Here is a 23,500-nt window from a genome sequence, read left to right as displayed (position 1 = left end):
TAAAAAAGAGACAGGGTCTTGCTCTGTTGCCCAGGTTGCAGTGCAGTGGCACAATCATAGCTCTTACTGCAGCCTCAAACTCCTGGGCTCAAGCAATTCTCCTGCCTCAGCCTCCCAAGTAGCTAGGACTACAGGCATGCACCACCATATCTGGCTAATTTGTAGAAATTATTTTTTTTTAGTAGAGATAGGGTCTCACTCTATTGCCAAGGCTGGTCATAACTCCTGGCCACAAGCAATCCTCCAGACTCGGCCTGTTATTCTTTTTTATTGTTGAGTAATATTCCATTCCATGGGCGTGCCACAATTTATTCACCAACTGATGAACATCTGGGCTGTTTCCAATTTGGGACAATTATAAATAAGGCTGCTATGAACATTTGTATACAAGTCCTTGTATGGACATATATTTTAATTTCTCTTGAGTAAAATCATACTAGAAATATGACTTCTAGATTATATGACAAGCAATAGAAAATGACTTTGTAGGTGAACATGAGGATGGTATGCAAATAATTGCCTTTTGTTAACTGATCCCATGGGCCTACAAAACCATATTAATATAAAAGGATATCTTTTATTTCAGTTAATTATTTCAATGATCACCTTTTTTATTTCTTTCATTTATTTGTAATTAAAGGATACTAAATTATTTTTTAATTATCCAGAAATCAAGGGATAAAAATGCAAAACAAAATGTCAAATTTCTTTTTTTTTTTTTTTTGAGACGGAGACTCACTCTGTCGCCCAGGCTGGAGTGCAGTGGCACGATCTCGGCTCACTGCAAGCTCTGCCTCCTGGGTTCATGCCATTCTCCTGCCTCAGCCTCCTGAGTAGCTGGGACTACAGGTGCCCACCACCACGCCTGGCTAATTTTTTGTGTTTTTAGTAGAGACGGGTTTTTACTGTGTTAGCCAGGATGGTCCCAATCTCCTGACCTTGTGATCTGCCTGCCTCGGCCTCCCAAAGTGCTGGAATTACAGGCATGAGCCACCGTGCCTCACCAAAATGTCAAATTTCTGGGTAGACCTTGACCCTCTTGAGATCCCTGGAACTGGTGACCACAACTTTAGGATTTTTTTATTTATATCTCCCAAGGCCCTTCCCAAAGAGTCTGGAGTTGTCTTTGCACTCCAAAGAACCCAGAGACAGTATTTTGTCAGGTACAAACCTATTGTCCTGAACCAATAGAGGAAACAACCATTATCCTGACCATCTGAAATCTTGAGAAGAACAAACATGTGAGAACTAGGAAAATTTGTCTTTGACACTGTAGAATACACTTTGTATGCTGAAATCAAATTTTCAATCAAGCCATTCCTTCACTAATGTGGAGAGGACTTAGCACTAAGCAAGAATATCAGTTAGGCTAGAAGGCCACTGATTCTAAGTGTTGACACCCACCAGTATAGTATAATATCAATTATTAAGTGGTGCTACATGTCCATTATTGTTTTTTCTCCAGCCCTCAAACATAATGATATGGTTTGGCTCTGTGTTCCCACCCAAATATCACCTTGAACTGTAAAAATCCCCACATGGTCGTAGGAGGGACCCAGTGGTAGATAACTGAATCGTGGGGGCAGATTTTTCCCATGCTGTTCTTATGATAGTGAATAAGTCTCATAAGATCTGATAGTTTTATGAAGGAGAGTTCCCCTGCACATGCCCTTTTTTCTGCCATCATGTAAAGACATGCCTTTGCTTCTCCTTTGCCTTCCACTATGATTGTGAGGCCTCCTCAGCCATGTGGAACTGTGAGTCCAGTAAACCTCTTTCCTTTATAAATTACCCAGTCTCAGGTATGTCTTTATTAGCAGTGTGAGAACAGACTAATACTCATAACAAGTGTGTTCACTGTCTTTCTATCCACTTCACTGAGTTCTCTAACTGTAAGGGCTACTCCTTATTTTATGTACCATGAACACAAGCATCTTCACCTGACATATGGTAGTTTGCTTCTTGATGCATGTTGAATAAACAAAATCAATAATTAATCTCATACATCTAATTAAAAGCTGCAACATAAAATTAAAAACTATAATTTAATTAAGAATGACATGTATAGAATTACCTAATTCTATTATGTAACTAAATAATAGTCTTTAAAATAGACAAATGATACAAATAGCACCACTTGGGGACACTGAGTTGGGGTGAGGGGATGAGGTATACCTGTGCAGCATACAGTGGTATATCAAGAATACTGTCTGGCCTTGGGGTTCAGTTTCGGTCCTCAGCAGAGGAAGTCCTTTGTGGTCTTAAAGTCCAAAAAGTAGGTAAGATGGAAAGTTCCTAAGGTAAATAAGAAATATCACATATGGTTAAGAGTAAGGCAGACAGATGGGCTTGAATTCTGACTTTGCTACTTCCCAGCTTACTGAGCTTAGGGAAAACCATTTAGCCTCTTTGTTCCTTAGTTTCTTTATCTGTTCAACGGGGGTTATAATTGTACTCATGCCATACAGTTGTTGCAAGGATTAAATGAGTTAATATAGTATATGATAAATACCTAGAGTGCTTTGTCCATGTAAGTACAGAATACATGTTAGCTTTTACAATATATACAGAATAATATAGAGCTAGAAGTACAGTAGGATATTTGGGGATGGTATCCATCATTTTCCAGCTGTGTGACCCTAGGTAAGTTAATCTTGATAAACTTTAATTTCCTCCTGTATAAAGTGAGAATAATTAATTCTTACCTCTGAGGATTGTTGACAGAATTGCAGACAATGTGTATAAAGCCAGTGCCTGATGTGAAGCATTCAACAAATAGGAGCTATATTGTTCCCTTTTTTATCCCTAAGAATGTAAAATTTAAGACCTAACATGCAGTTGCTCTATATTAAGGGATACTTTTAACTTTATTCAACTCAATATAAAAGTGTTTCTATTTAGAACTAACTAGAGAAAAAAGAATAATTTTCAATCCTGCAATTTAAACTCAGTTGGAAATAGTTGGTTCTGCAATTTTCAAACAGAGTGGCAGAAAATGGAACCAGGCAGAATACTACCCTCAAGTGCCTGAATGCCTTTATTTGGTGGCTGTGATGCAGAGGTTGAATAATGCAGGTGGAGCATTCACATGCTGTCTAGCTTACTATTAGCAGACAACAAATGGCAGTGCTTTTTTTTCCTTCCTTTTCTAAGTGATCCCAGCCAAGCACAAATAAAATTTTATTAGAAGTAGCAGAGTGTCTAAATCCTCAATCTGTAAATGAACCTAATTTTTGCCAAATAGTGTCTACATGATGTCAGTGGAAATAAGGCCCCTAAAGTTAAAATATGCAAGCTTTATTTCTATTTTTTTGAGACAGCGTCTCATTCTGTTGCTGGTGTGATTTGGCTGTGTCCCCACCCAAATCTCATCTTGAATTGTAGTTCCCATTAATTCCCACATGTTGTGGGAGGGATAATTGAATCATGGGGGCCGTTTCCCCCATACTATTCTCATGGTAGTGAATAAGTCTCACAAGATCTGAGGGTTTTATAAGGGAAACCCCTTTTACTTGGTTCTCAATTCTCTCTTGTCTGCTGCCATGTAAGATGTGCTTTTTGCCTTTCACCTTCCACCATGATTGTGAGGTCTCCCAGCTAGGTGGAACTGTGAGTCAATTAAATCTCTTTTTCTTTATAAATTATCATCTCAGGTAAGTCTTTATCAACAGCATGAAAATGGACTAATACAGTATATTGGTACTAGGTACTGGGGTACTGCTGTAAAGATACCCAAAAATATGGAAGCAACTTTGGAACTGGGGAACAGGGAGAGGTTGGAACAGTTTGGAGGGCTCAGAGGAAGATAGGAAAATGTGGGAATGTTTGGAACTTCCTAGACAGTTGTTGAATGGCTTTAATCAAAATGCTGATAATGATATGGACAATGAAATCCAGGGTGAGATGGTCTCAAATAGAGATAAGGAACTTGTTGGGAACTGGAGTAAAACTATGTTTTAGCAAAGAGACTGGTGGCATTGTGCCCCTGCCCTAGAGATCTGTGGAACTTTGAACTTGAGGGAGATGATTTAGGGTATCTGGTGGAATTTCTAAGCAGCAAAGCATTAAAGAGGTGACTTGGGTGCTGTTAAAAGCATTCAGTTTTAAAAGGGAAATACAGCATAAAAGCCTGGAAAATTTGCAGCCTGACAATGAGATAGAAAAGAAAACCCATTTTCTGAGAAGAAATTCAAGCCTGCTGCAGAAATTTGCATAAATAACAAGGAATCAAATGTTAATCTCCAAGACAATGGGGAAAATGCCTGCAGGGCATGTCTCCAGAGATCTTTGTGGAGCCCCTCCCATCACAGGCCCGGAGTTCTAGGAGGAATAAATGATTTTATGGTCTGGGCCCAGGGATCCCCCTGCTTTGTGCAGCCTAGGGCCTTGGTGCCCTGCTTCCCAGCCACTCCAGCCATGGCTAAAAGGCGCCAAGGTATACCTTAGGGCATGGCTTCAGAGGATGCAAGCCCCAAGCCCTGGCAGGTTTCACATGGTGTTGAGTCTGCAGGTACACAGAAATCAAGAATTGAGGTTTGGGAACCTTCACCTAGATTTCAGAGGATGTATGGAAACGCCTGGATGTCCAGGCAGAAGTTTGCTGCAGGGGCAGGGCCCTCATGGAGAACCTCTGCTAGGGCAGTGCAGAAGGGAAATGTGGAGTTGAAGCCCCCATACACAGAGTCCCCACTGGGGCACTGCCCAGTGGAGCTGTGAGAAGAGGGCCACATCCTCCAGACCCCAGAATGGTAAATCCACAGACAGCTTGCACTGTGAACCTGGAAAAGCTGCAGACACTCAACATCAGCCTATGAAAGCAGCCAGGAGGGGGGCTATACCCTGCAAAGCCACAGGGGCTGAACTGCCGAAGGCCATGGGAGCTCACCTCTTATATCAGTGTGACCTGGATGTGAGACATGGAGTCAAAGATGATTTTGGAGCTTTAAGATTTGACTGCCCTGCTGGATTATGGACTTGCATGGAGCCTAAGGCCCCTTTATTTTGGCCAATTTCTCCCATTTGGAATGGCTGTATTTACCCAATGCCTGTACCCCCACTGTATCTAGGAATTAACTAACTTGCTTCTGATTTTATGGGCTCATAGGCAGAACGGACTTGCCTTGTCTCAGATGAGACTTTGGACTGTGGACTTTTGAGTTAATGCTGAAATAAGACTTTGGGGGACTGTTGGGAAGGCATGATTGGTTTTGAAATGTGAGGACATGACATTTGGGAGGGGCCAGGGGCAGAATGATACGGTTTGGCTGGGTCCCCACCCAAGTCTCATCTTGAATTGTAGCTCCCATAATTCCCACATATTGTGGGAGGAACTTGGTGGGAGATAATTGAACCATGGGGGCGGTTTCCCCTATACTGTTCTCGTGGTAGTGAATAAGTCTCATGAGATCTGATCGTTTTATAAGGGAAACCCCTTTTACTTGGTTCCCAATTCTTTCTTATCTGCTGCCATATAAGATGTGCCTTTTGCCTTCCGCTATGATTGTAAGGCCTCCCCAGCCACGTGGAACTGTGAGTACATGAAACCTCTTTTTCTTTATAAATTACCCACTCTTTGGTATGTCTTTATCAGCAGTGTGAAAACAGACTAATACAGTTGTCCAAGCTGGAGTGCAGTGGCAGGATCATGGCTCACCGCAGCCTCAACCTCCCAGGCTCAATCAATCTTCCCACCTCAGCCTCTTGAGTAGCTGGGACTACAGGTGCACACCACCACACTCAGCTAGTTTTTGTACTTTTTGTAAAGATGAGGTTTCACCATGTTGCCCAGGCTAGTCTTGAACTCCTGGGCTCAAGCGATCTGCCCACCTCAGCCTCCTAAAGCACTGGGATTACAGGCGTGAGCCACCATGCCTGGCCTAAAACACACAAGCTTTAAATAAATCAGATGAAATCAGAGTTGGAGAAAGAAACCATCAGAGTGACTTCTTGGTAACATAAAAGTCCAGTGATTACTAAACTGCCCAACTCCTTGTGCTTTGTGACTAGGATGGAGGCTTCTCCATCTGTCCGAGTGATGCTATACATCTGTTTCGTAGTGCACAAGTTCCTTTACTCCAAAAAGTTCATGTCTTGGTAGCATAAATTCCAGAAAATTAAACTGCAATAATTTCTTAGAGTCCTCAGTCTTAGAGGCCTTCCCAGATGGCCTCCAGGAGTTAACACAGCTTCCTAATTACCAGAAACCATGTGAACTGCATGCATTCTTACTGTACAGGTAGCATCTAAGACAACTAAGAAAAATGGACTTAAGTTCTCTTTAAAGTAACTCTCTAAAATGCTTACAACTTTAATAATTTATATGGGACATAGTATCTAAGATCTATAAAGGCCTCTCTAGGTATTGTACTCAAAGGAAACAGTATCCGGAGAGTTACTGTTCTCTTCTCAAATTATGCTAAAAATTGGTTCACTCAGGGAATCTTTTAAAAAATAGTCTGACTTAATCTCTGTCTCAGTCAAGTTTCAGTAGAAAACCAGGCATGAGGGTCCCAATGAGATTTCAAAAACATAACTCACTTTCAATTTTCACTTGACTTTGCTATTCTCATCTTGCCACAGGCAATTAGTCTCTCTCCAGAACCCTGAGGGCAAATCTGTCCTTCCTGACATTAGGATGGTGGGAGGGAGCTACAGAGTGTACCCCTCCACACATTCACCCGTGGGGCTTGACATCAGGAGAGTACATCCAGTATGTTCAGAGAAGGGCATCCAGTTCTGCTCCCCATCATTCTTGGCTCCCTGCCCATGTTTGCTGGAAGGATTAGGGTTCTGAAACCACTTTTGCAAAACTTATGACAGTGAGAGAAATCTAACATAGCAGACTCCATCTTGCTTCTAACCTCACAAGCTTATTGCCCTTGCTCATTCCTGAGTGCAGGCCAAGCTAACCATGGGAGGAATTTATTGTTTAACATTAAAGCAAAGAAGATAACAGCCCCTTCCCAAAACTACCCTCCTCCTAGTTCAGGGACTAAAACCACCTTTGTAAAATGAATGAAAGGCCAAAAGGTTAGAATTATGGGAGGAGCCTGAATTCTGCTAAGACCTATGCATAGTTCAGTGATAACCAGCCATGTTCCCTAGCTTGCTTACTACTCAGGAGTCATGTAGCCAGAGGTCACAAGAGTTGTAACTTTCCCAATTGTCCCTACAGATAACATCACTATTGTAAAACCTAAGATTGTTCTTTGAGATATTTTTCAGATGTTTGCATCCTGATGAACTGACACTACTTGGACCCATGACTCATCCCAAGGAAATAAATCAACTGGTCCTGTAACTCCCACCCAGAAGCTGACTCGGCATGCGAAGATAGTTCCAACACTCCTGTGATTTCATCTCCAACCAATCAGTAGCACCCATTCCCCAGCCCCCTGCCTGCCAAATTATCCTTTAAAAACCCTAGCCTCTGAGTTCTGAGAGAGGTGGATTTGAGAAATATCTCCCATCTTTTTTTCTTTTACAACTGGCAAATATAGGTGAGTCTGTAGCCATACCAGACCCATGTGGCCCAACTTTCACGTAACAAAGTAGTACAGTGTTTTTCAGTTGCCATGGACCCTCAGGTCATGTAATCTGAGCATGCCCAGATGGACCAAGTGTTCAACCACAGAGGGAACGTGATTGCTCTGACTCAGGAGTGGGAACTGAATTAAGAAGTGGACACTGCATGGCAGGATCCAGAATCCAACTGGATTGAGCTTTGGCATCACCCCATGGCAGGATCCAGTTAGATCATGCCTCCTGACATCCCCTCATTGCAAGACCCAATCAGATCATGCCTCATTACCCTATGTTTATAAAACCTGACCCAGCCCCCAGCTCAGGCAGACACTGCTTTGGGGACTATCCCTGGTGTTCTCCTTACTCCTTATAAGTAATAAAATCCCCTTGCTAAATCTTCTTTGGTTGTGATCATTGAGTTGACACCCACCAAGTGACTGAACCTGCCTGTTGTGTGGGTAGCAAGTCCTTCCTGAATTACTTTATATGGGAGTCCCAGAATTTAAATTTTATCCTACTGAATTTGAGAGAAATTGCTTTTTTAAATTCACAATGCTACTGCATTCACCAAATGATAATCTCTCTACTGGAACTTAGCACACCTGCCCAAAACAGGAACAACCTAAGAACACTTTCCTTTACTTGTTTTCTATGGCAATAAATGCTGAAATAATTAATTATATGTCTGATGTAGAAATGAATAAAGACAGATACAGAAGTGTGTTTAGGCTTCATCCAAGAAACCTTTCCCGTCTTAATCAGTTTGCTCCCTCTCACTATTTTTTCTTCTCAGACTTGGCTCAATATAATCTGGAATGTGCTTTTTAATATTTTGGTTTTCCATGAAAATTCTTATAGCCCAATAGTACCCTGCACAAGGCTGGGGAATCAATACATGGTTTTTGAGTACATTTATTTAGTCTGGAATGATGTCTTTTGTAGTGAAATTCCAACTGAAGACTTCTAATCAAGAGTTGTTTTGTTCTCCTTAATAACAAGATTAGAAGGTGTTTTCTTTCTTTCTGGCAGAATAAAATCTGCATGTCCTGGTGAAAGCTTAGGAAAGGTATAATTGATGTATTTTTGAAATGCCATCCTGGTTTCCTGTAATTCCTCCTCTAGGAAATCTTTCCAATTTGTCATGATTCCCAGTTGTTTTGCTATAGACAGCAGCTCCCCCTGGGTGTTAGCCAGTTTATCCATCATATTGCCAAGAGTGGCCTGATGTGTTTTCTCTGCTTCTTGAAGCACTTCCTGTACCTCTTCTTGCCTCTGCCTCTGAGCTATGCCATAGAGGATGTTCATTTCATGTTCTTTTTCCCTCATCAGTCGGGCCACACTGGTCTTCTCATCCTTAATAACTGTGACACCAGTATTCACAATTTCCTCCACGGCTTTGCTACAAAAGATAATATGGATTTATAATTTAGATGGATTGGCCACTAAAAACAAAATAATTTCATCTTTAAACGCAGATGAATGAGCAATTGTTGAGATGAGCCACCAGCCTGAGACAGGCTGATATGGATGAGCTTTTGGATTGCATTAGCTGTTATCAAACAAAACACATTTTCAGAGCAGGGAGGCTTCCTATGTACTTCCCTGCTGTGGGCTAGGGTGAGGCCACTAGTCTAACATCTAACGGCAACTTTAGGAACCTGAGATCACCTTTTTCAGGAAAATATACATGCATTGTGCTTAAAAATGAGGAGATAAGGGTCAGAGTTCCAAACTCTGTAGAGAAAGTATTTCTTTGTATTAATCCAGCTGCTGACCTTTAGCCAGAGATGAAAAATCCTTATACTCACAGGATAGATTTAGCTTTAATCTTGATTTTATCTGAGCAATACTCTATGACAGTCACCTCAAGCTTTTTGGTCTCGGGAGCTCTTTACAGTCTCAAAATTATCGAGGAAGCCAAAGAGCTTTTGTTTATATGAGTTATAGGCATTGACATTAACAGTTATATAAACTAAAAGGGAGACATTTTTAAAATATTAAAAATCTCTTATGAAAAACATTTTCCCAAACAATGAAATATTTCATGAGAAGAATGGTATAATTTAACTTTTTTTTTTGAGACAGTGTCTTGCCGTCACCCAGGCTAGAGTGCAATGGCCTGACCCTGGCTTACTGCAACCTCCAGCTCCCAGGTTCAAGTGATTCACATGCCTCAGCCTCCAGAGTAGCTGGGATTACAGGTGTGCACCACTACACCCAGCTAATTTTTGTATTTTTTAGTAGAGATGGGATTTTACCATGTTGGCCAGGCTGATCTCAAACTCTTGACCTCAAGTGATCCACCCGCCTTGGCCTCCCAAAGTGCTGGGATTACAGGTATGAGCCACTGCACCCAGCCTAATTTTTTTTTTTGCACAACTCTTTAATCTCTGGCTTATTAGTAAAAAGCTGAATTTTCATACTGTTTCAATTTATTGTGATATTACACATCACAAAACCCCTGGAGAACACCATTTTATATTCATAGGAGACTAAGAGTGAAAAAGGCAAATAAAGTCTTAGTGTTATGCTGCTATAAAGACACATGCACACGTATGTTTATTGCGGCACTATTCACAATAGCAAAGACTTGGAACCAACCCAAATGTCCAACAATGATAGATTGGATTAAGAAAATGTGGCACATATACACCATGGAATACTATGCAGCCATAAAAAAGGATGAGTTCATGTCTTTGTAGGGACATGGATGAAATTGGAAATCATCATTCTCAGTAAACTATTGCAAGAACAAAAAACCAAACACTGCATATTCTCACTCATAGGTGGGAATTGAACAATGAGAACACATGGACACAGGAAGGGGAACATCACACTCTGGGGACTGTTGTGGGGTGCGGGGAGCGGGAAGGGATAGCTTTAGGAGATATACCTAATGCTAAATGATGAGTTAATGGGTGCAGCACACCAGCATGGCACATGTATACATATGTAACAAACCTGCACATTGTGCACATGTACCCTAAAACTTTAAGTATAATAATAATTTTAAAAAATTTTTGGAAAAAAAAAAAGAAAATAGTTTTAATGTCATGGACTGCCTCTTTAAAGAGTCTCAGGGACCTTGAAGGGTCTCTGGACCACATATTCAGAAGCACTGCTAAATGATTAATATACTTCTGGCTATAATGTAGGGTATTATATAAAATTCATAGCAGCCAACCATGTTGACCTCTTACCATGTCCAAGCAGGTTAATGAGCATTCTATGCATACATTAATTCAATGAATCCTCAAAAACAATTCTGTAGTGTGGTTCCATCACTGTGCTCTTTTTATGAAGAAGACACTGGGCTCAGGGAGGTTAAGTAATTGGACTAAGTTTGTTTAATAAGTTAAAGAGGCAAAATCTGCAACACAACTCAGGCAGTCTGAGACCAGGGCAAAAGCTCTTAGCCACTGTGATACATTTCCAGTGGATTTCTGCAGTTAACATAGTTTGAGCAGAACCTCAAAGATTTGAGGTTTTAAGATCTCAAATGTATGGCTGTTAATAAAAATCATCCCCCTCTGCCTCCCAGTCTAATACAGGCTTTCCAAGATTTACCACTGGCCCTATCTCCTAAATTCCATCCTCCAAGATGCAATTCTCTCATCTTCTCTGAGTCTTTCCACTTGACTTTCAAACCTGACAGACTTCCCTAGTCTTGAAGTAAATCACATCTTTCTTTAGCCTCCGTAGCCACTATACTATTTCTCTTCTTCCTTTTCCCACCAACTAAGCTATTTCCAATATTAATAACAGGGGTAATGATTATTGAGTACTTACTGTATTGCAGGAACTGTGGTAAGCATTTTACATGCACGATATCTCATTTAATTTTCACAATAACCCATTGAAGCTGATACTTTATTTACTTATTTACAGATGAATCTTGCTCTGTTGTCCAGGCTGGAGTGCAGTGGCACCATCTTGGCTCACTGCAACCTCCGCCTCCCAGGTTCAAGTGATCCTTCTACCTCAGCCTCCCAAGTATCTGGGATTACAAGTGTGCACCACCACACATGGCTAATTTTTGTATTTTTAGTAGAGGCAGGGTTTCACTATGTTGGCCAGGCTGGTCTTGAACTCCTAACGTTAAGTGATCCACCCGCCTTGGTCTCCCAAATTGCTGGGATTACAGGTGTGAGCCACCGTGCCTGACCTATTTTTACTTATAACCTGTGACTATTCCCTTGTAACAGGTGAGAAATGGAGGCTTAGAGAAGAGTGAGTTGTTGTTCAATGTCACACAACTGAGCAGGCTGGGGAGTTCCTGCCCTTAATCATTACCTGCTTCAAGCTCATGAGTGGGCACTATACATTTTTCGTCAGGAGGGTAGCACAGTAAAAATAACATTTTAGACTTGTTATTCAGGTAACAGTGAGTGAACTGAATCTTAGTGGGGTGAGCTAGAGAGACCAATTGTATCATTTCATAATATCCTTGAGGTGCAATAATGAGGGTCTGAACTAATGACAAAAGAGAGGGTTGGGAAGAGGGAGAGAATGGGTTAAGCCTAGGAAATATTAAAAAGTCATAGCTGCCAGAATCTGTGACTGCAAGCATATGGGGGAAGTGGGAAAAAGAGGAATCAAAACCAACTTGCTGATTTTCAACCTGGGTCACAGGAGAATGGAGGTTCCATTAATAGAAGTGATGCTGTGTATAGAGTGGGCAGTGTGCATCGACACACATTCTTAGGATTTAGTCTGATGTCTGATAACATCCTCAGGCTGTTGATGAGACTGTCAGGGTGATGACCAGGGACCAATCTCCAAGGAGGAAGCTGTGCTCCCTGTGTCCTCTGACATAAGCAGGCATGAGTTTCCTGCCAGGTGGGGCTGACTTTCCTCTCACCCAAATGGGAGGTTTCATTTATGGGCTAACTGGAAGGCTCTACCAGAATTGAGCTCAGGTAAAAGTGATCCAATAATGTATACCTTGGATGACGTCAGCTCCCACCCTCAATGACAGTCCCTTTCAGACTCCCTGATATCAAAATCTCTTACTGCTAACAGAATCTGGTACTTTAAAAAATCTTTCCAGCTTTTCTTTCTTTTTTTTGGTTTTAAACAGGGTCCCACTCTGTTGCGCAGGCTGGAGTGCAGCAGCACCATCTTGGCTCATGCAAACTCTGCCTCCTGGGCTCAAGCAATCCTCCCACCTCAGCCTCTGGAATAGCTGAGACTACAGGCATGTGCGACCATGCCCAGCTAATTTTTGTATTTTTTGTAGAGACAGGGTTTTGCCATGTTGGCCAGGCTGGACTCAAGTGATCCTCCTACCTCAGCCTCCCAAAGTGCTGGGATTACAAGCATGAGCCACTGCGCCTAGCCCCACTTTTCCCAGCCTGCCTTAGTGCTTGAATATTTGATCCTTTCATTCTGATGAGTTCCCTGAAGTTGTGGAATTGAAGCCAAGAGTGGGGTGGGGTGCAGTGCGTTGAGGGTGTGACCTGCAATGCCCATTTATCTTTGTATCTCCCCTGCCTAGTGTGGTGCCCGTTGTGGATACAACAGGCAATCAATATATGTATGAATGAATAAGTGGGTAATACAGACGAAGCTCTCTCTAATACATGTTGTGCTGAATAACACTAAAGTTTAAAGCAGCTATATTGGAACATTACAAAAGCTTAAAAGAATTAATGAGGCTGGGCGTGGTGGCTCACACCTGTAATCCCAGGACTTTGGGAGGCAGAAGCAAGTGGATCACTTGAAGTCAGGAGTTCAAGACCAGCTTGGCCAACATGGAGACGCCCCATCTCTACTAAAAATACAAAAATTAGCTGGGCATGGTGGTGAGTACCTGCAATCCCAGCTACCCGGGAGGCTGAGGCAGGAAAATTGCTTGAACCTGGAAGGTGGAGGCTGCAGTGAGCAGAAATCGCATCACTGCACTCCAGCCTAGGCAACAAAGCAAGACTCTCTCAAAAAAAAAAAAAAAAAATTCATGCTTAAAAAGGATTCTTAACATAAGCGAAATATTTGCCATAGGAAAATAGCCAATTCTTGGGATATGTGTAAAATGTTTTTCAATGTACATAAATTAGTCTACCTGTATTTTTTTATCGAAAGAGGGCCTAGAAAGCTTATCATATGAGAAAGAACTGTGAAAGAACTAGGTATTAGTACTTTTTGGTTTTTCCTTCCCTTCTTCAAATTAAATCTTGGACATAATCTCTCTCCTCAAACATTTGAAGGATCACCACGCACAGAGGAGGAGCAGGGCCAGAAGCCAAGGGTAAAGGTAAGGCCCAGAGTTTTTGGATCCACATTAGGAAGAACATGACAAGTAGAGGTGTTCAGCATTTGGACCAACCACCTCAACCAGTGACATCAAGGAGGCTCACCGATGACTGGCTGGCATCTGGCAGAAGGAATGACACGTCCAGTTCCATAACCCCCAATGCCCATTCTGATGTGAAGTGAATGTCTATGCTTTCTGTGAGCAGTGAGGTTCTTCTGGCATCTCTATCTTTATGAGGCTGTACACTTGTAATTTTGAAATACACACCGTATTTCAGGGTGGCACTGGCCAGAAAAGTAACTATTTTCAAAATAGTTGTAGTGTGTGTCCCAATTTATAGGATTCAGTCTGATATTTTATAAAACAGACTCTTGGAGAATGAAAACAACTTACTAAATAAAAACATAATCTGATATCTAACAACTCAATCTTAACTAATAGGGAAAAAATAAACTACGGAAAATCCATAGTAGCAATTGATCCTTTGCCTGGTTAGTCTGTAAATAAGCTATTAATCTACTTTTCATTAGAACTATAGGACTGTTAGCACTATTTCAATCAGGTACAACCACTGTGTTTACCCATGACCTATGTTCTGATTTTCCACCTGGGACATGGGGAACCCCTGGCTCTCTGGTCTGGCAGGAGACTGCAGGCATTTCAGAAGTTAGGCAGGTGAGGGACATCTCCAGATGCCAGCATTCAGCAGTGCATTTCTATCCCCGGGTTGTTAACACTCTTGAACCTCCCCTTGGCTCTGCCTCATTATACATCATACTTTCTCCTTCCATGGCTTTGCGCATTCGGTTCTCATTCGTTTGCCTCTCTCACAAGTGGGACCTCTTACCTTCTCTCTATGGCCCAACCCACGACTAACTTCCTCCAAAAAACCTACCTCACTACATACCCCACCCATACTGCTTGATCTTTCCAGGACTTTGAACTCTTGCAGCACCTATGTGCTATTTGTACCAGTCCATCCAGCCTTGCTTGTTGGGGGCAGCCATGCTCTAGTGATTTTACACAATGTTGAGGAAGGGCCCTTAATTTGTGCCACATCCACAGAAGGTACTTGATGAGCTCTGGTGAAGTGAACAAACCCTCTAGAAAACTCACATAGCTTCTCTACCTGTAAAGCAGGTAACATAATGGAAGGTCATAAGCTTTGGCATCATAAAGGCCAGGGTTCAAATCAGGCCCTGTCACCTCTTTCCTCTGTGACCTTTGGCAGTTTGCTTAGTTTCCCTTTAAGGCCTTAACCCTCCAGGGTCTTTGCCTGAAGATATGTAGGATGATACAATCTCCTAGGAAGGGACACCCAGATGCAAGGAGTATACAAAAGGCCTTGCATGTGCTGGGAATTGAATAAGGGAAGCTGTCAGTAGGAATTACAGCCATGACCACAAAAAATCCTGAGTGGTCACTTCATTCATGCCTTGCCTTGGGCTAGAAAACAATTAGAACCTTTACAAACAGAGATTTTTTTTTTTTTTTTTTTGAGACAAGTCTCGCTCTGTCGCCCAGGCTGGAGTGCAGTGGCATGATCTCGGCTCACTGCAAGCTCCGCCTCCCAGGTTCACGCCATTCTTCTGCCTCAGTCTCCCGAGTAGCTGAGACTGCAGGCGCCCGCCACCATGCCTGGCTAATTTTTTGTATTTTTAGTAGAGACGGCGTTTCACCTTGTTAGCCAGGATGGTCTCGATCTCCTGACCTCGTGATCCGCCTGCCTTAGCCTCCCAAAATGCTGGGATTACAGGCGTGAACCACCGCCCCTGGCCTTTTTTTTTTTTTTAACTTTAAGAGAAAGAGTCCAGTGTCTCCTGGGCAATCTGTTTAGAATCTAATCACCTCAATCCACAAAATGGTTTTCTGTATAGTTAACAAATTTCTCATGATATATAAATGTTCTGAATCCTTAAGTCTTGATGAAAGTTTATAGTAAAATAAAAAATCTGCATAGAATTCTCAACAGTGGTCTCTCTCCATATATTAGTTTCTGCAAATTCTCTAAAGAACAGAGGAATCTAGTATTTTCTAGAAATAAGATCAGGTGTGCTGAAGAGTGGCTTCGACTAATTGGAAGAAATTTAAACCATTTGTTCAATAAATATTTCAAGAATGCCTACCATGTGCCAGACTTTCTTCCAGGCACTTGGGAAACATCAATAAATAAAATGGGCATTCTAGCTGGATATATTTTAACAGTACACATGGCAGTTCCTTAATCCTAGTCTACAGATTCAATAAAAGGCAGACATCGAAAACCTTCCATCAAACCTCACAGAGGAAAGGGCTGGAGGGGGTGCAAAAACAATCTAGCAAGAGAGGGAGGAGACCCTCACGCAAGTGTGTGTGAGGAGGGGACCCAGAGGCTCCCACAGGTGAGACAGAGCTCCTGCAGATGGCTGGCAGGAGAGAAAAGAAAAGAGGATCCACCTTCCAGTGCATTGGGCCATGACTCATTCCCTAACCCCCTCCTGGTATTCCCTCTCATCTTCCTCTTCTACCTCCACAATGACCTGCAGTCTATGCAGGAAGAGAGGTACCAGTTAAACTGTCACAGCTGCAGCTCTCATTCTCATTTATCTGTACCTCTTCCAGGATCTTACCTGTGTCCCTGTTCTAAAGAGTTCTAATGAAAAAGATTTTACCCATTAATTACATAGAAATGGATCTGTTTGTTAACTCAAGCAGCAAAGCAAAAGGGGCCAGTCACAGACTAGGAGGCCAAATAGGGAGGTCTCAGTCTCAGCTCTGCTGCTATAAATCAGTGATCATGGGCAGGTAAATGACCTGGTAAAAAAAATCTGGAAATTATGGTTTTTCTCTTGCACCTGACAATCCCTGAGCTCCTAACTGCTGTCCTGTTCCAGCAAAGAATCATTACATATATAGAAATAGTTACCTTGGTTTTCTTAAAATATATATATGTATGATCTGATCTGTGATTATGCACATACATATGGCTGTAAACACATCAAAAGGGCATGGAAGGATATAGACTCTATTGATTAAAATAACTGTCTCTGGGAGGCAGGGAGGGTGTAGGGGAAGCAATGCATCAGGACTTGCAATTTTTGCTCTATATATTTCCATAATGTCAACTTCTTTTGCAACATATATTACTTGCATAATAAGAAAAAGACCAAAAAGTAACACAAACACAATAGTGTATGATCTAGGCTAGAGAATGTGAAGATTGATTTTAATGATGTGTTTATGGGAAACTGTTTCTTGATTCCTGTCCTTGGCTTCTTAAAACTGGTGATACAGAATGAAAAATACCATATTTAGAGAGTAGCTATCTTTCAAGCAGGGACAGGAAGAAGATATGATTGAGGAAGAACACACGAGAACTTTAGAAAACAGCAATTTTCAATCCCTTAAGCTGGGTGGTAGGTTTTTGAGTATTTATGTTATTATTTTTCTTTAAACCACACACATACTCTACAATATAAATTGTTCCCTATGTTTGGTATTTTCCATAATAAAAATGTAAAAACACAAAAACTGGGCAATATCTACCTACGTACTGTAATCTTATCTGTTTCTCCAGGTTGATTTTGATAAAGTTACTAATTTGTAAATGAGTTCTCTGGAATACCTTTTCTGGGCCTGGATTGCTTCCTGGGCAATGTGTCTTTCTTCAGCCCTGGCTTTCTCCACAGCTTCGACCTTCTCTCTGTGGCATTCCATCATAATCCTTTGGATTCTGTGGACCATGCGCTGTTCTGCAGCCAAGTGCTCTCTCTTCATTTCGTCATCCATGTTTTGATACATCTCTGTCTTAGTTTTAGCTGTCACTTCCTGAAGCAATGGCAAAACTAGGTTTAGCTATTACAGACTTGATGTTTAAAACTGCACATTAGGAGGCTATTTAAACCATAGTTTTATCTATCTGCTAGCAAGTGTACCTGTTAACACTGATGATTTAAAAGAAGAGTGTGTATGATATGGAAAACTTTTATTTATATGATGTTAGGTGAACCAAAAATGTACAAACTATGTAGCATAAATATCTACGTAGATAATATTGAAAGGGAATATGGAAAAAAGAAAATAGTTGGGTTAGAGGGGTAGGGTTAAAGGTCTTTTTTCTTGATTGTCTAAATATTCTAGTATCATATTATCATTATATATAATTACATAATGCAATTCTGCTTTAGTAAGCCAGTCCTGGAAAATGGCAGAAATAATTACTATGCCTCGTGTCTCCTGGGTAGGAGGGAACCTAAGGAGAGGAACCACTAGTCAAACCAAGACCTGTGGAAAACAGAGCCACAAATTGTGCTCAAGGAAAACCCTGTCACCATTTTGGAAATCCACAGTGTGCCTGGCAGTCCGAGGCCCAGAAGCTACATATACAAGAAGGTGGGGATCTTAGTCCTCAAGGGATTCACTGTCTAGTGAAGGAGGCCAACAAACTAACTGTGCAATACAGTTACAGAAATATAACAATATGTAGAAATATAACATTATAAAGAGGAGGAGCAATTCATTCTGTCCAGGTATTTTAAAACTTTCATTTAAAGGTAACTGTTTTTTTTTGAGACAGGTTCTCATTCTGTTGCCCAGGCTGGGGTGCAATGGCACAATCACAGCTCACTTCAGCCTCCACCTCCCAGGCTCAGGCAGTCCTCCCACCTCAGCCTCCCATGTAGCTGAGACGACAGACACTTGCCACCATGCCTGGCTAATTTTTGTATTTTTTGTCGAAATAGGGTTTCACCATGTTGCCTAGGCTTGTCTTCAATTTCTGGGCTCAAGTGATCTGCCCACCTTGACCTCCCAAAGTGCTGGAATTACAGGCATGAGCCACCATGCCCGGCCCAAAGGTAAATGTTTATCTCTATTTGGGAAGACATCAAAAGAACATAGAGAAATTAAGTTATTTCATATAGCACATCAATGGAAGAACTAGGGATAGAAGCCAGGATTGCTGACTGCCAGTTTCTCACTTCATTCCTGGCTGTGATGCTGGAGTCTTTCAAGAGATTCATCAATTGTACAGTCTTGTAAGATATAGTACAGTGGGTTTTCTTTCTTTTTCAATAGCTGCAGAATCCCTTCTTTAAATGAAATCTTACCCAGAATAGAAAGGAATAAAACCAGTAAGAGTTCTCCTGGCTGAAGATTGCTCAACTCCCTTTAGCACCATTTCTATGGGAGCCCCTGAGAGAGCCAGCTCTGTTTACAGCGTCCAGAGAGAATCCTCAGCTGAAGCTGAGAGAAAGTCAAGAGAACTCTAAATTATAAGGGAAACTGAAATTGCTTCAGCTTCTTAGAAGATTATTTCAACAATTAAAATATTTGTTAAGACAAACCTTTCAGCTTTTTCATGAGAAAAAGTTCTCAACTTCTCACTTTGGCTACTTCAAGGGTGAAAAGTTAAAAAATGAAACAGACACCAGAAATCGACTTTAAGAATCTCTCCAAGTGGCCTCAGTTCATGTATTTAGAAAATCTTTTTAGGAAAACATTGGCCATTTAGAAATGCTAGCTGGGTTTCCTACACTGCAGAAGGCTTTGTCTCTTAAATCACTAAAATTTTTTTGACAAAAGAATATTTTGAATGGAAATGTTTCTAAATGTCTTTAACACCATAAAAAGAACATTTTGAAACAATCTAACACTTTCTTAATGATCCAGGCTTGGTAGACAAAGATGAATGATTGTACTGGGCCAAAAACTTCATGTGGCATTTAATAATTGTTGAAGTTCATAGAGCCACTTGTATCTGTCATAAATGACTCCAGATTACTTTGCTTTTTGAAATTTAATCTTTGCTCTTTGTAGGTATCAAATCAAATTTCTTCTTTTCTTCAAAGAACAAGAAAATTACTTGCCATCAGGCTGAGGATGCTGCTGTAGCTTCTATCTGTGAGCCCCTTTTTGTTATTTTTACTTTCCAATATTTAATCTATTTCCAAATTGAAAAATCAAGCAACCCTGCTGGGTGTGGTGGCTCATGCCTATAATCCCAGCACTTTGGGAGGTTGAGGAGGGCAGATGATTTGAGGCCAGGAGTTCGAGACCAGCCTGGCTGCCAGGCCAACATGGCAAAACCCTGTCTCTATTAAAAATACAAAATTAACTGGGTGTGGTGGTGCACACTTGTAATCCCAGCTACTTGGGAGGCTGAGGCAGGAGAATCACTTGAACTCAGGAGGCAGAGGTTGCAATGAGCCAAGATCACACCACTGCACTCCTGCCTGGGCTACAGAGAGACTCCATTTCAAAAGAAAAGAAAACAAAATAAAAATCAAGCATCTAAGTCTGTTGGGTTTAGGTTGCCAAATAAGCATAATGACATCTGAGTGGGGGTGAAGAGGTTCTGCTGTGTGTAATAAGCCTGAGTTATTCTCTTGTAGTCAGAGGCCTTTATTTAACTCCTTAGGGGGATATTTTAACTTACTTCTGGGTTTTCAAGTACATTCTCAGTAATTCAGACTGCTGGGTGGTGGTTAAGACAGGTGAAGTACTACCATAATATATTCCTATATGAATCAATATTTTTTTTCAGAATGAAATGTATTTAATGGAACTCTTGCAAACATCTATTGAAGAAGGAAAAAAAGCCAGTGTCAATAGGGTGGTGTAAGACTGTTGTATGCCTGAATTTTTTTGGCACAAAGTGATTGTGTTGTTTTTTTTTTTAATTTTCAATTTTTGTGGTGCATGAGGTATTTTGATATAGGCATACAATGTGTAATAATCACACAAGGGTAAATGGAATATCCCTCACCTCAAGAATTTATCCTTTCTTTGTGTTACAAACAATCCAATTACACTCTTTCAGTCATTTTTAAATGTACAATAAATTATTGAATCATAGAATTTAAAAATGACATTCCAGCCCTTTATTTTGGCTGGGTTGTGAAGTAGGTATTCAGATAATTAGAAATTATCTGATTCCTAATTACTAACTAGGAATTCAGATAATTGAACTCAGTCCCTCTTTTATGTAATGATTTAATAAAACCAAAATTCATTTACTGCCTCACATAGCATGTGGAATACATATTTAAAGCTCCAAAAATAATTAAGTAACCTGCTGTTTGTCAATGTTCTTATTTAATGTAAGGAGACCTTACATTGAAATAAATTGCTTTTACTGAAATGCATCTTGAGTGAGTCACCCCACATTTTGAGATATTGTAAGAAACAGATTCATGGACTCCATCATGTTAACTGTACAGATGTTTGACAGGCATTTTTACATAATGTCCCCCTCAGGAGATATTGCTCTGAGGTTTCATAACTAGGAATATCTGAGCCTCTCAAGTGCCTAATTTGCCTGTACCTTACGGGCATGGTGAGTCACAACATTTCCCTCTTTGCATTGGCTGCCAGAAAGCTCAAGGCCCAATCAGTGATAATTGCACAGGGCATCATGGCATATATACATTTTTAAGTTTTAAATTTACCTATGACTTTACTATATTTTCTACTCTAGTTTTTCATTTATTTTTTCTTTAGCTTTCATCTTCTCATTTACTTTTTGATATTATTGTCTTTCAATAATATAAACACCTTTTCAAAAGATTACCTATCCATCAAACAAGATCTAGAAATTTTATCTAACAGCATGCATTTGAGACACACCAAACTCTTAACATCACGTAAGAGTAATACCTGGTGGTCTTGACACATCAGAATTTAATATTTGGTTCTAGAGGAACTTGGTTTTCTGCTATACATTGGTAATCTCAAACTTTAATATGTGTGAGAATCACTTGGGATGCTGATGGAGTCTGCAGGTCAGAATGAGGCCCAGGAATCTGTATGTCAGGACCCCAAGTGAATAGATTCTGATGCAAGTGGTTCACAGACAAGCCCTGAGAAGTAGTACTGATGTCTGTATCTTGGTATCCTACAGATATAACAGGTTGAAATAACCCCACACACTACTCTTAGACAAATCATTCCTTCATAAATAAAAAATATCTGAAATGGTGGTATAAATGTAAATTCTCAACCCCCGGACAAATATTTCAGGAAGGTCGATCCCCCTTTAACTATTTACCTTTAAATAGGGCTTCTTTCTACTGATGCACTAAGTACCTCAACTCCACTCAAAGGCTGCGTGGGGTACAATAACATTATTTAAAGAAAGACTAGCATGTGAACCTTGAAACAGGAATCACATCTTCCTTATGTCTTTACAACCTAATGCCAGGAAGGACATTCAAAATGTGTATCAACCAGCACAGTAGGGCCCACCTATCTGAATGGCCTCTGGCTGCAGCATTATAGCAGGGAACTAGAGCCCCTTGCCAAGCCATGAGTTATCCTTTTAAATTGCTGGATTGGGAGAGGTCCAGGAGTCTGCTGGGGAAGCAACCAGGGTGACCAAGGTGATAGAGGGCTTAGCGGGTAACTATTTATCAACTGATAGAGAAGTATTTTAATACTTTAATTGCCAGTATGGCCATACTTGTACATAGCAGCTGAAGAGCAGGCCTGCCTAAGACATGCTATAAATGCTCTTCACATTTTGAACTGAAATGGGGAATGGGCAATGGGCCACCACAGCCAACCCCTCAGACACCATACCAACCCTGGCTGAGGTAGGCCACTGGAGCGAAGCAGGGAGCATCCTGCTAGCCTTCAGGACCCATGGGGAGGAGCTCCCCTTCCTAACAGCAAGTCCTCTCTGGGTAAAGACAGTTGATTTTATCTCACCTGGTACAGATCTAATATACGGTAGGTGCTCATTGTTGCAACAACGAATAAATTGGCCTGCAGTCCCTGAACTGCTCATTACTGTTCCTAAGTTAGGCCAAACCTGGGTCCGGACCTCTGTCACTTTCCTCCAGCTTCTGCCCGTGTATTGTCATACCTGTACCTTATCCTGTCCTGTCCCTCCCTTGACCAAAATGTGAAAATAGTTCTGTAACATTTTCCTTTGAGCAGATTTTGTAATCAAGGTACTGAACTAACAATGAATCCTAGGGTCTCCACCTGAAAGTTTGTAAGTTACCTAGAGTCATGTACTTGAACAGGCTACAGGTTAGTAACCTTCATCTGTGACATCTGGCCCTGCATTAAATTATTGAGGGACAGCTCAGATGTCCCTCTTGGCAGTACAGTAAATGCAAAATTTAGAAAAAAGGATGCAATCAGAGAAGGAGGAGAACAGCCTGCTTCACTTGTTCAACTATTTGAGCACCTACTAAGTCAGGGAATTGTGCTGGGCACCAGGGCTAGTCCAGTGATGAGACAGACACCCCTGCTGAAAGCTGCAGTCATGTGGGGGAGTCAGACACTCAACAACTAACCACACAATCATTTATTTAATTACAATGGTGAAGACTGCTATGAAAAAGATCAGGGTGTCATGGACAGTGTGTGGGTGGCAAGGCAAGGTTGGTCAGGCAAAGCTTCCCTTGGGAAGTAAGCTATGGAGTTCTTCTTCACTTATTCATCACTGCTCTAGAGAGCTCAGCATCTCTTCTGAGAACCTCCCAGGGGATCCCAGCTAATGGCCATGAAACACCAGTCTAGATTTCCTTATTATTTTTTTCTCATTCCCTTGCCAACTTTTCTTTTTACTAATGTAATTACTTTTAAAAGACAACAAATAAGCCACTATAAAAACCTGTAAATCTTTCTGATGTTCCTCTTTCAAAATCTGAATTTCAATTTTGTGTCTGTCATTTGCTTCTTCAAGTGCTTTCTCCACTGCTTGTTTTTGACGTTCATTAGCCTTTGAAAGAAAGA

The 23,500-nt window shown here is 41.0% G+C and overlaps 2 protein-coding genes across 6 annotated transcripts in view; both read right to left on the bottom strand.

Annotated features, from left to right (window-relative positions):
- Nucleotides 1-2,297, bottom strand: part of CFAP206 (cilia and flagella associated protein 206) — a 91,067-nt gene extending 88,770 nt beyond the window's left edge. For all 3 annotated transcript variants that reach the window (XM_024357327.3, XM_063812523.1, XM_054686822.2), the window contains exon 1: nucleotides 2,176-2,297. The gene's annotated coding sequence lies outside the window, so the exon portion shown is untranslated. The remainder of the gene's footprint in view (nucleotides 1-2,175) is intronic.
- A 6,123-nt stretch (nucleotides 2,298-8,420) lies between these two features.
- C6H6orf163 (chromosome 6 C6orf163 homolog) overlaps nucleotides 8,421-23,500 on the bottom strand; it is a 24,237-nt gene continuing 9,157 nt past the window's right edge. For 2 of the 3 annotated variants that reach the window (XM_063812537.1, XM_001153975.7), the window contains 3 exons: nucleotides 23,379-23,486; nucleotides 17,382-17,584; nucleotides 8,421-8,923 (listed from right to left, as the gene is read on the bottom strand). In XM_063812537.1, coding sequence (XP_063668607.1) covers nucleotides 8,488-8,923; nucleotides 17,382-17,584; nucleotides 23,379-23,486 — 747 coding nt within the window. In that variant the 3' untranslated portion in view covers nucleotides 8,421-8,487. The remainder of the gene's footprint in view (nucleotides 8,924-17,381; nucleotides 17,585-23,378; nucleotides 23,487-23,500) is intronic. The other variant, XM_063812538.1, reaches the window with a different exon arrangement.

The sequence above is a fragment of the Pan troglodytes genome, chromosome 5, assembly GCF_028858775.2.
Source record: "Pan troglodytes isolate AG18354 chromosome 5, NHGRI_mPanTro3-v2.0_pri, whole genome shotgun sequence".
Taxonomy (NCBI): domain Eukaryota; kingdom Metazoa; phylum Chordata; class Mammalia; order Primates; family Hominidae; genus Pan; species Pan troglodytes.
The sequence above is the reverse complement of the archived record's forward strand: the minus strand, read 5'-3'. Positions and strand labels throughout refer to the sequence as shown.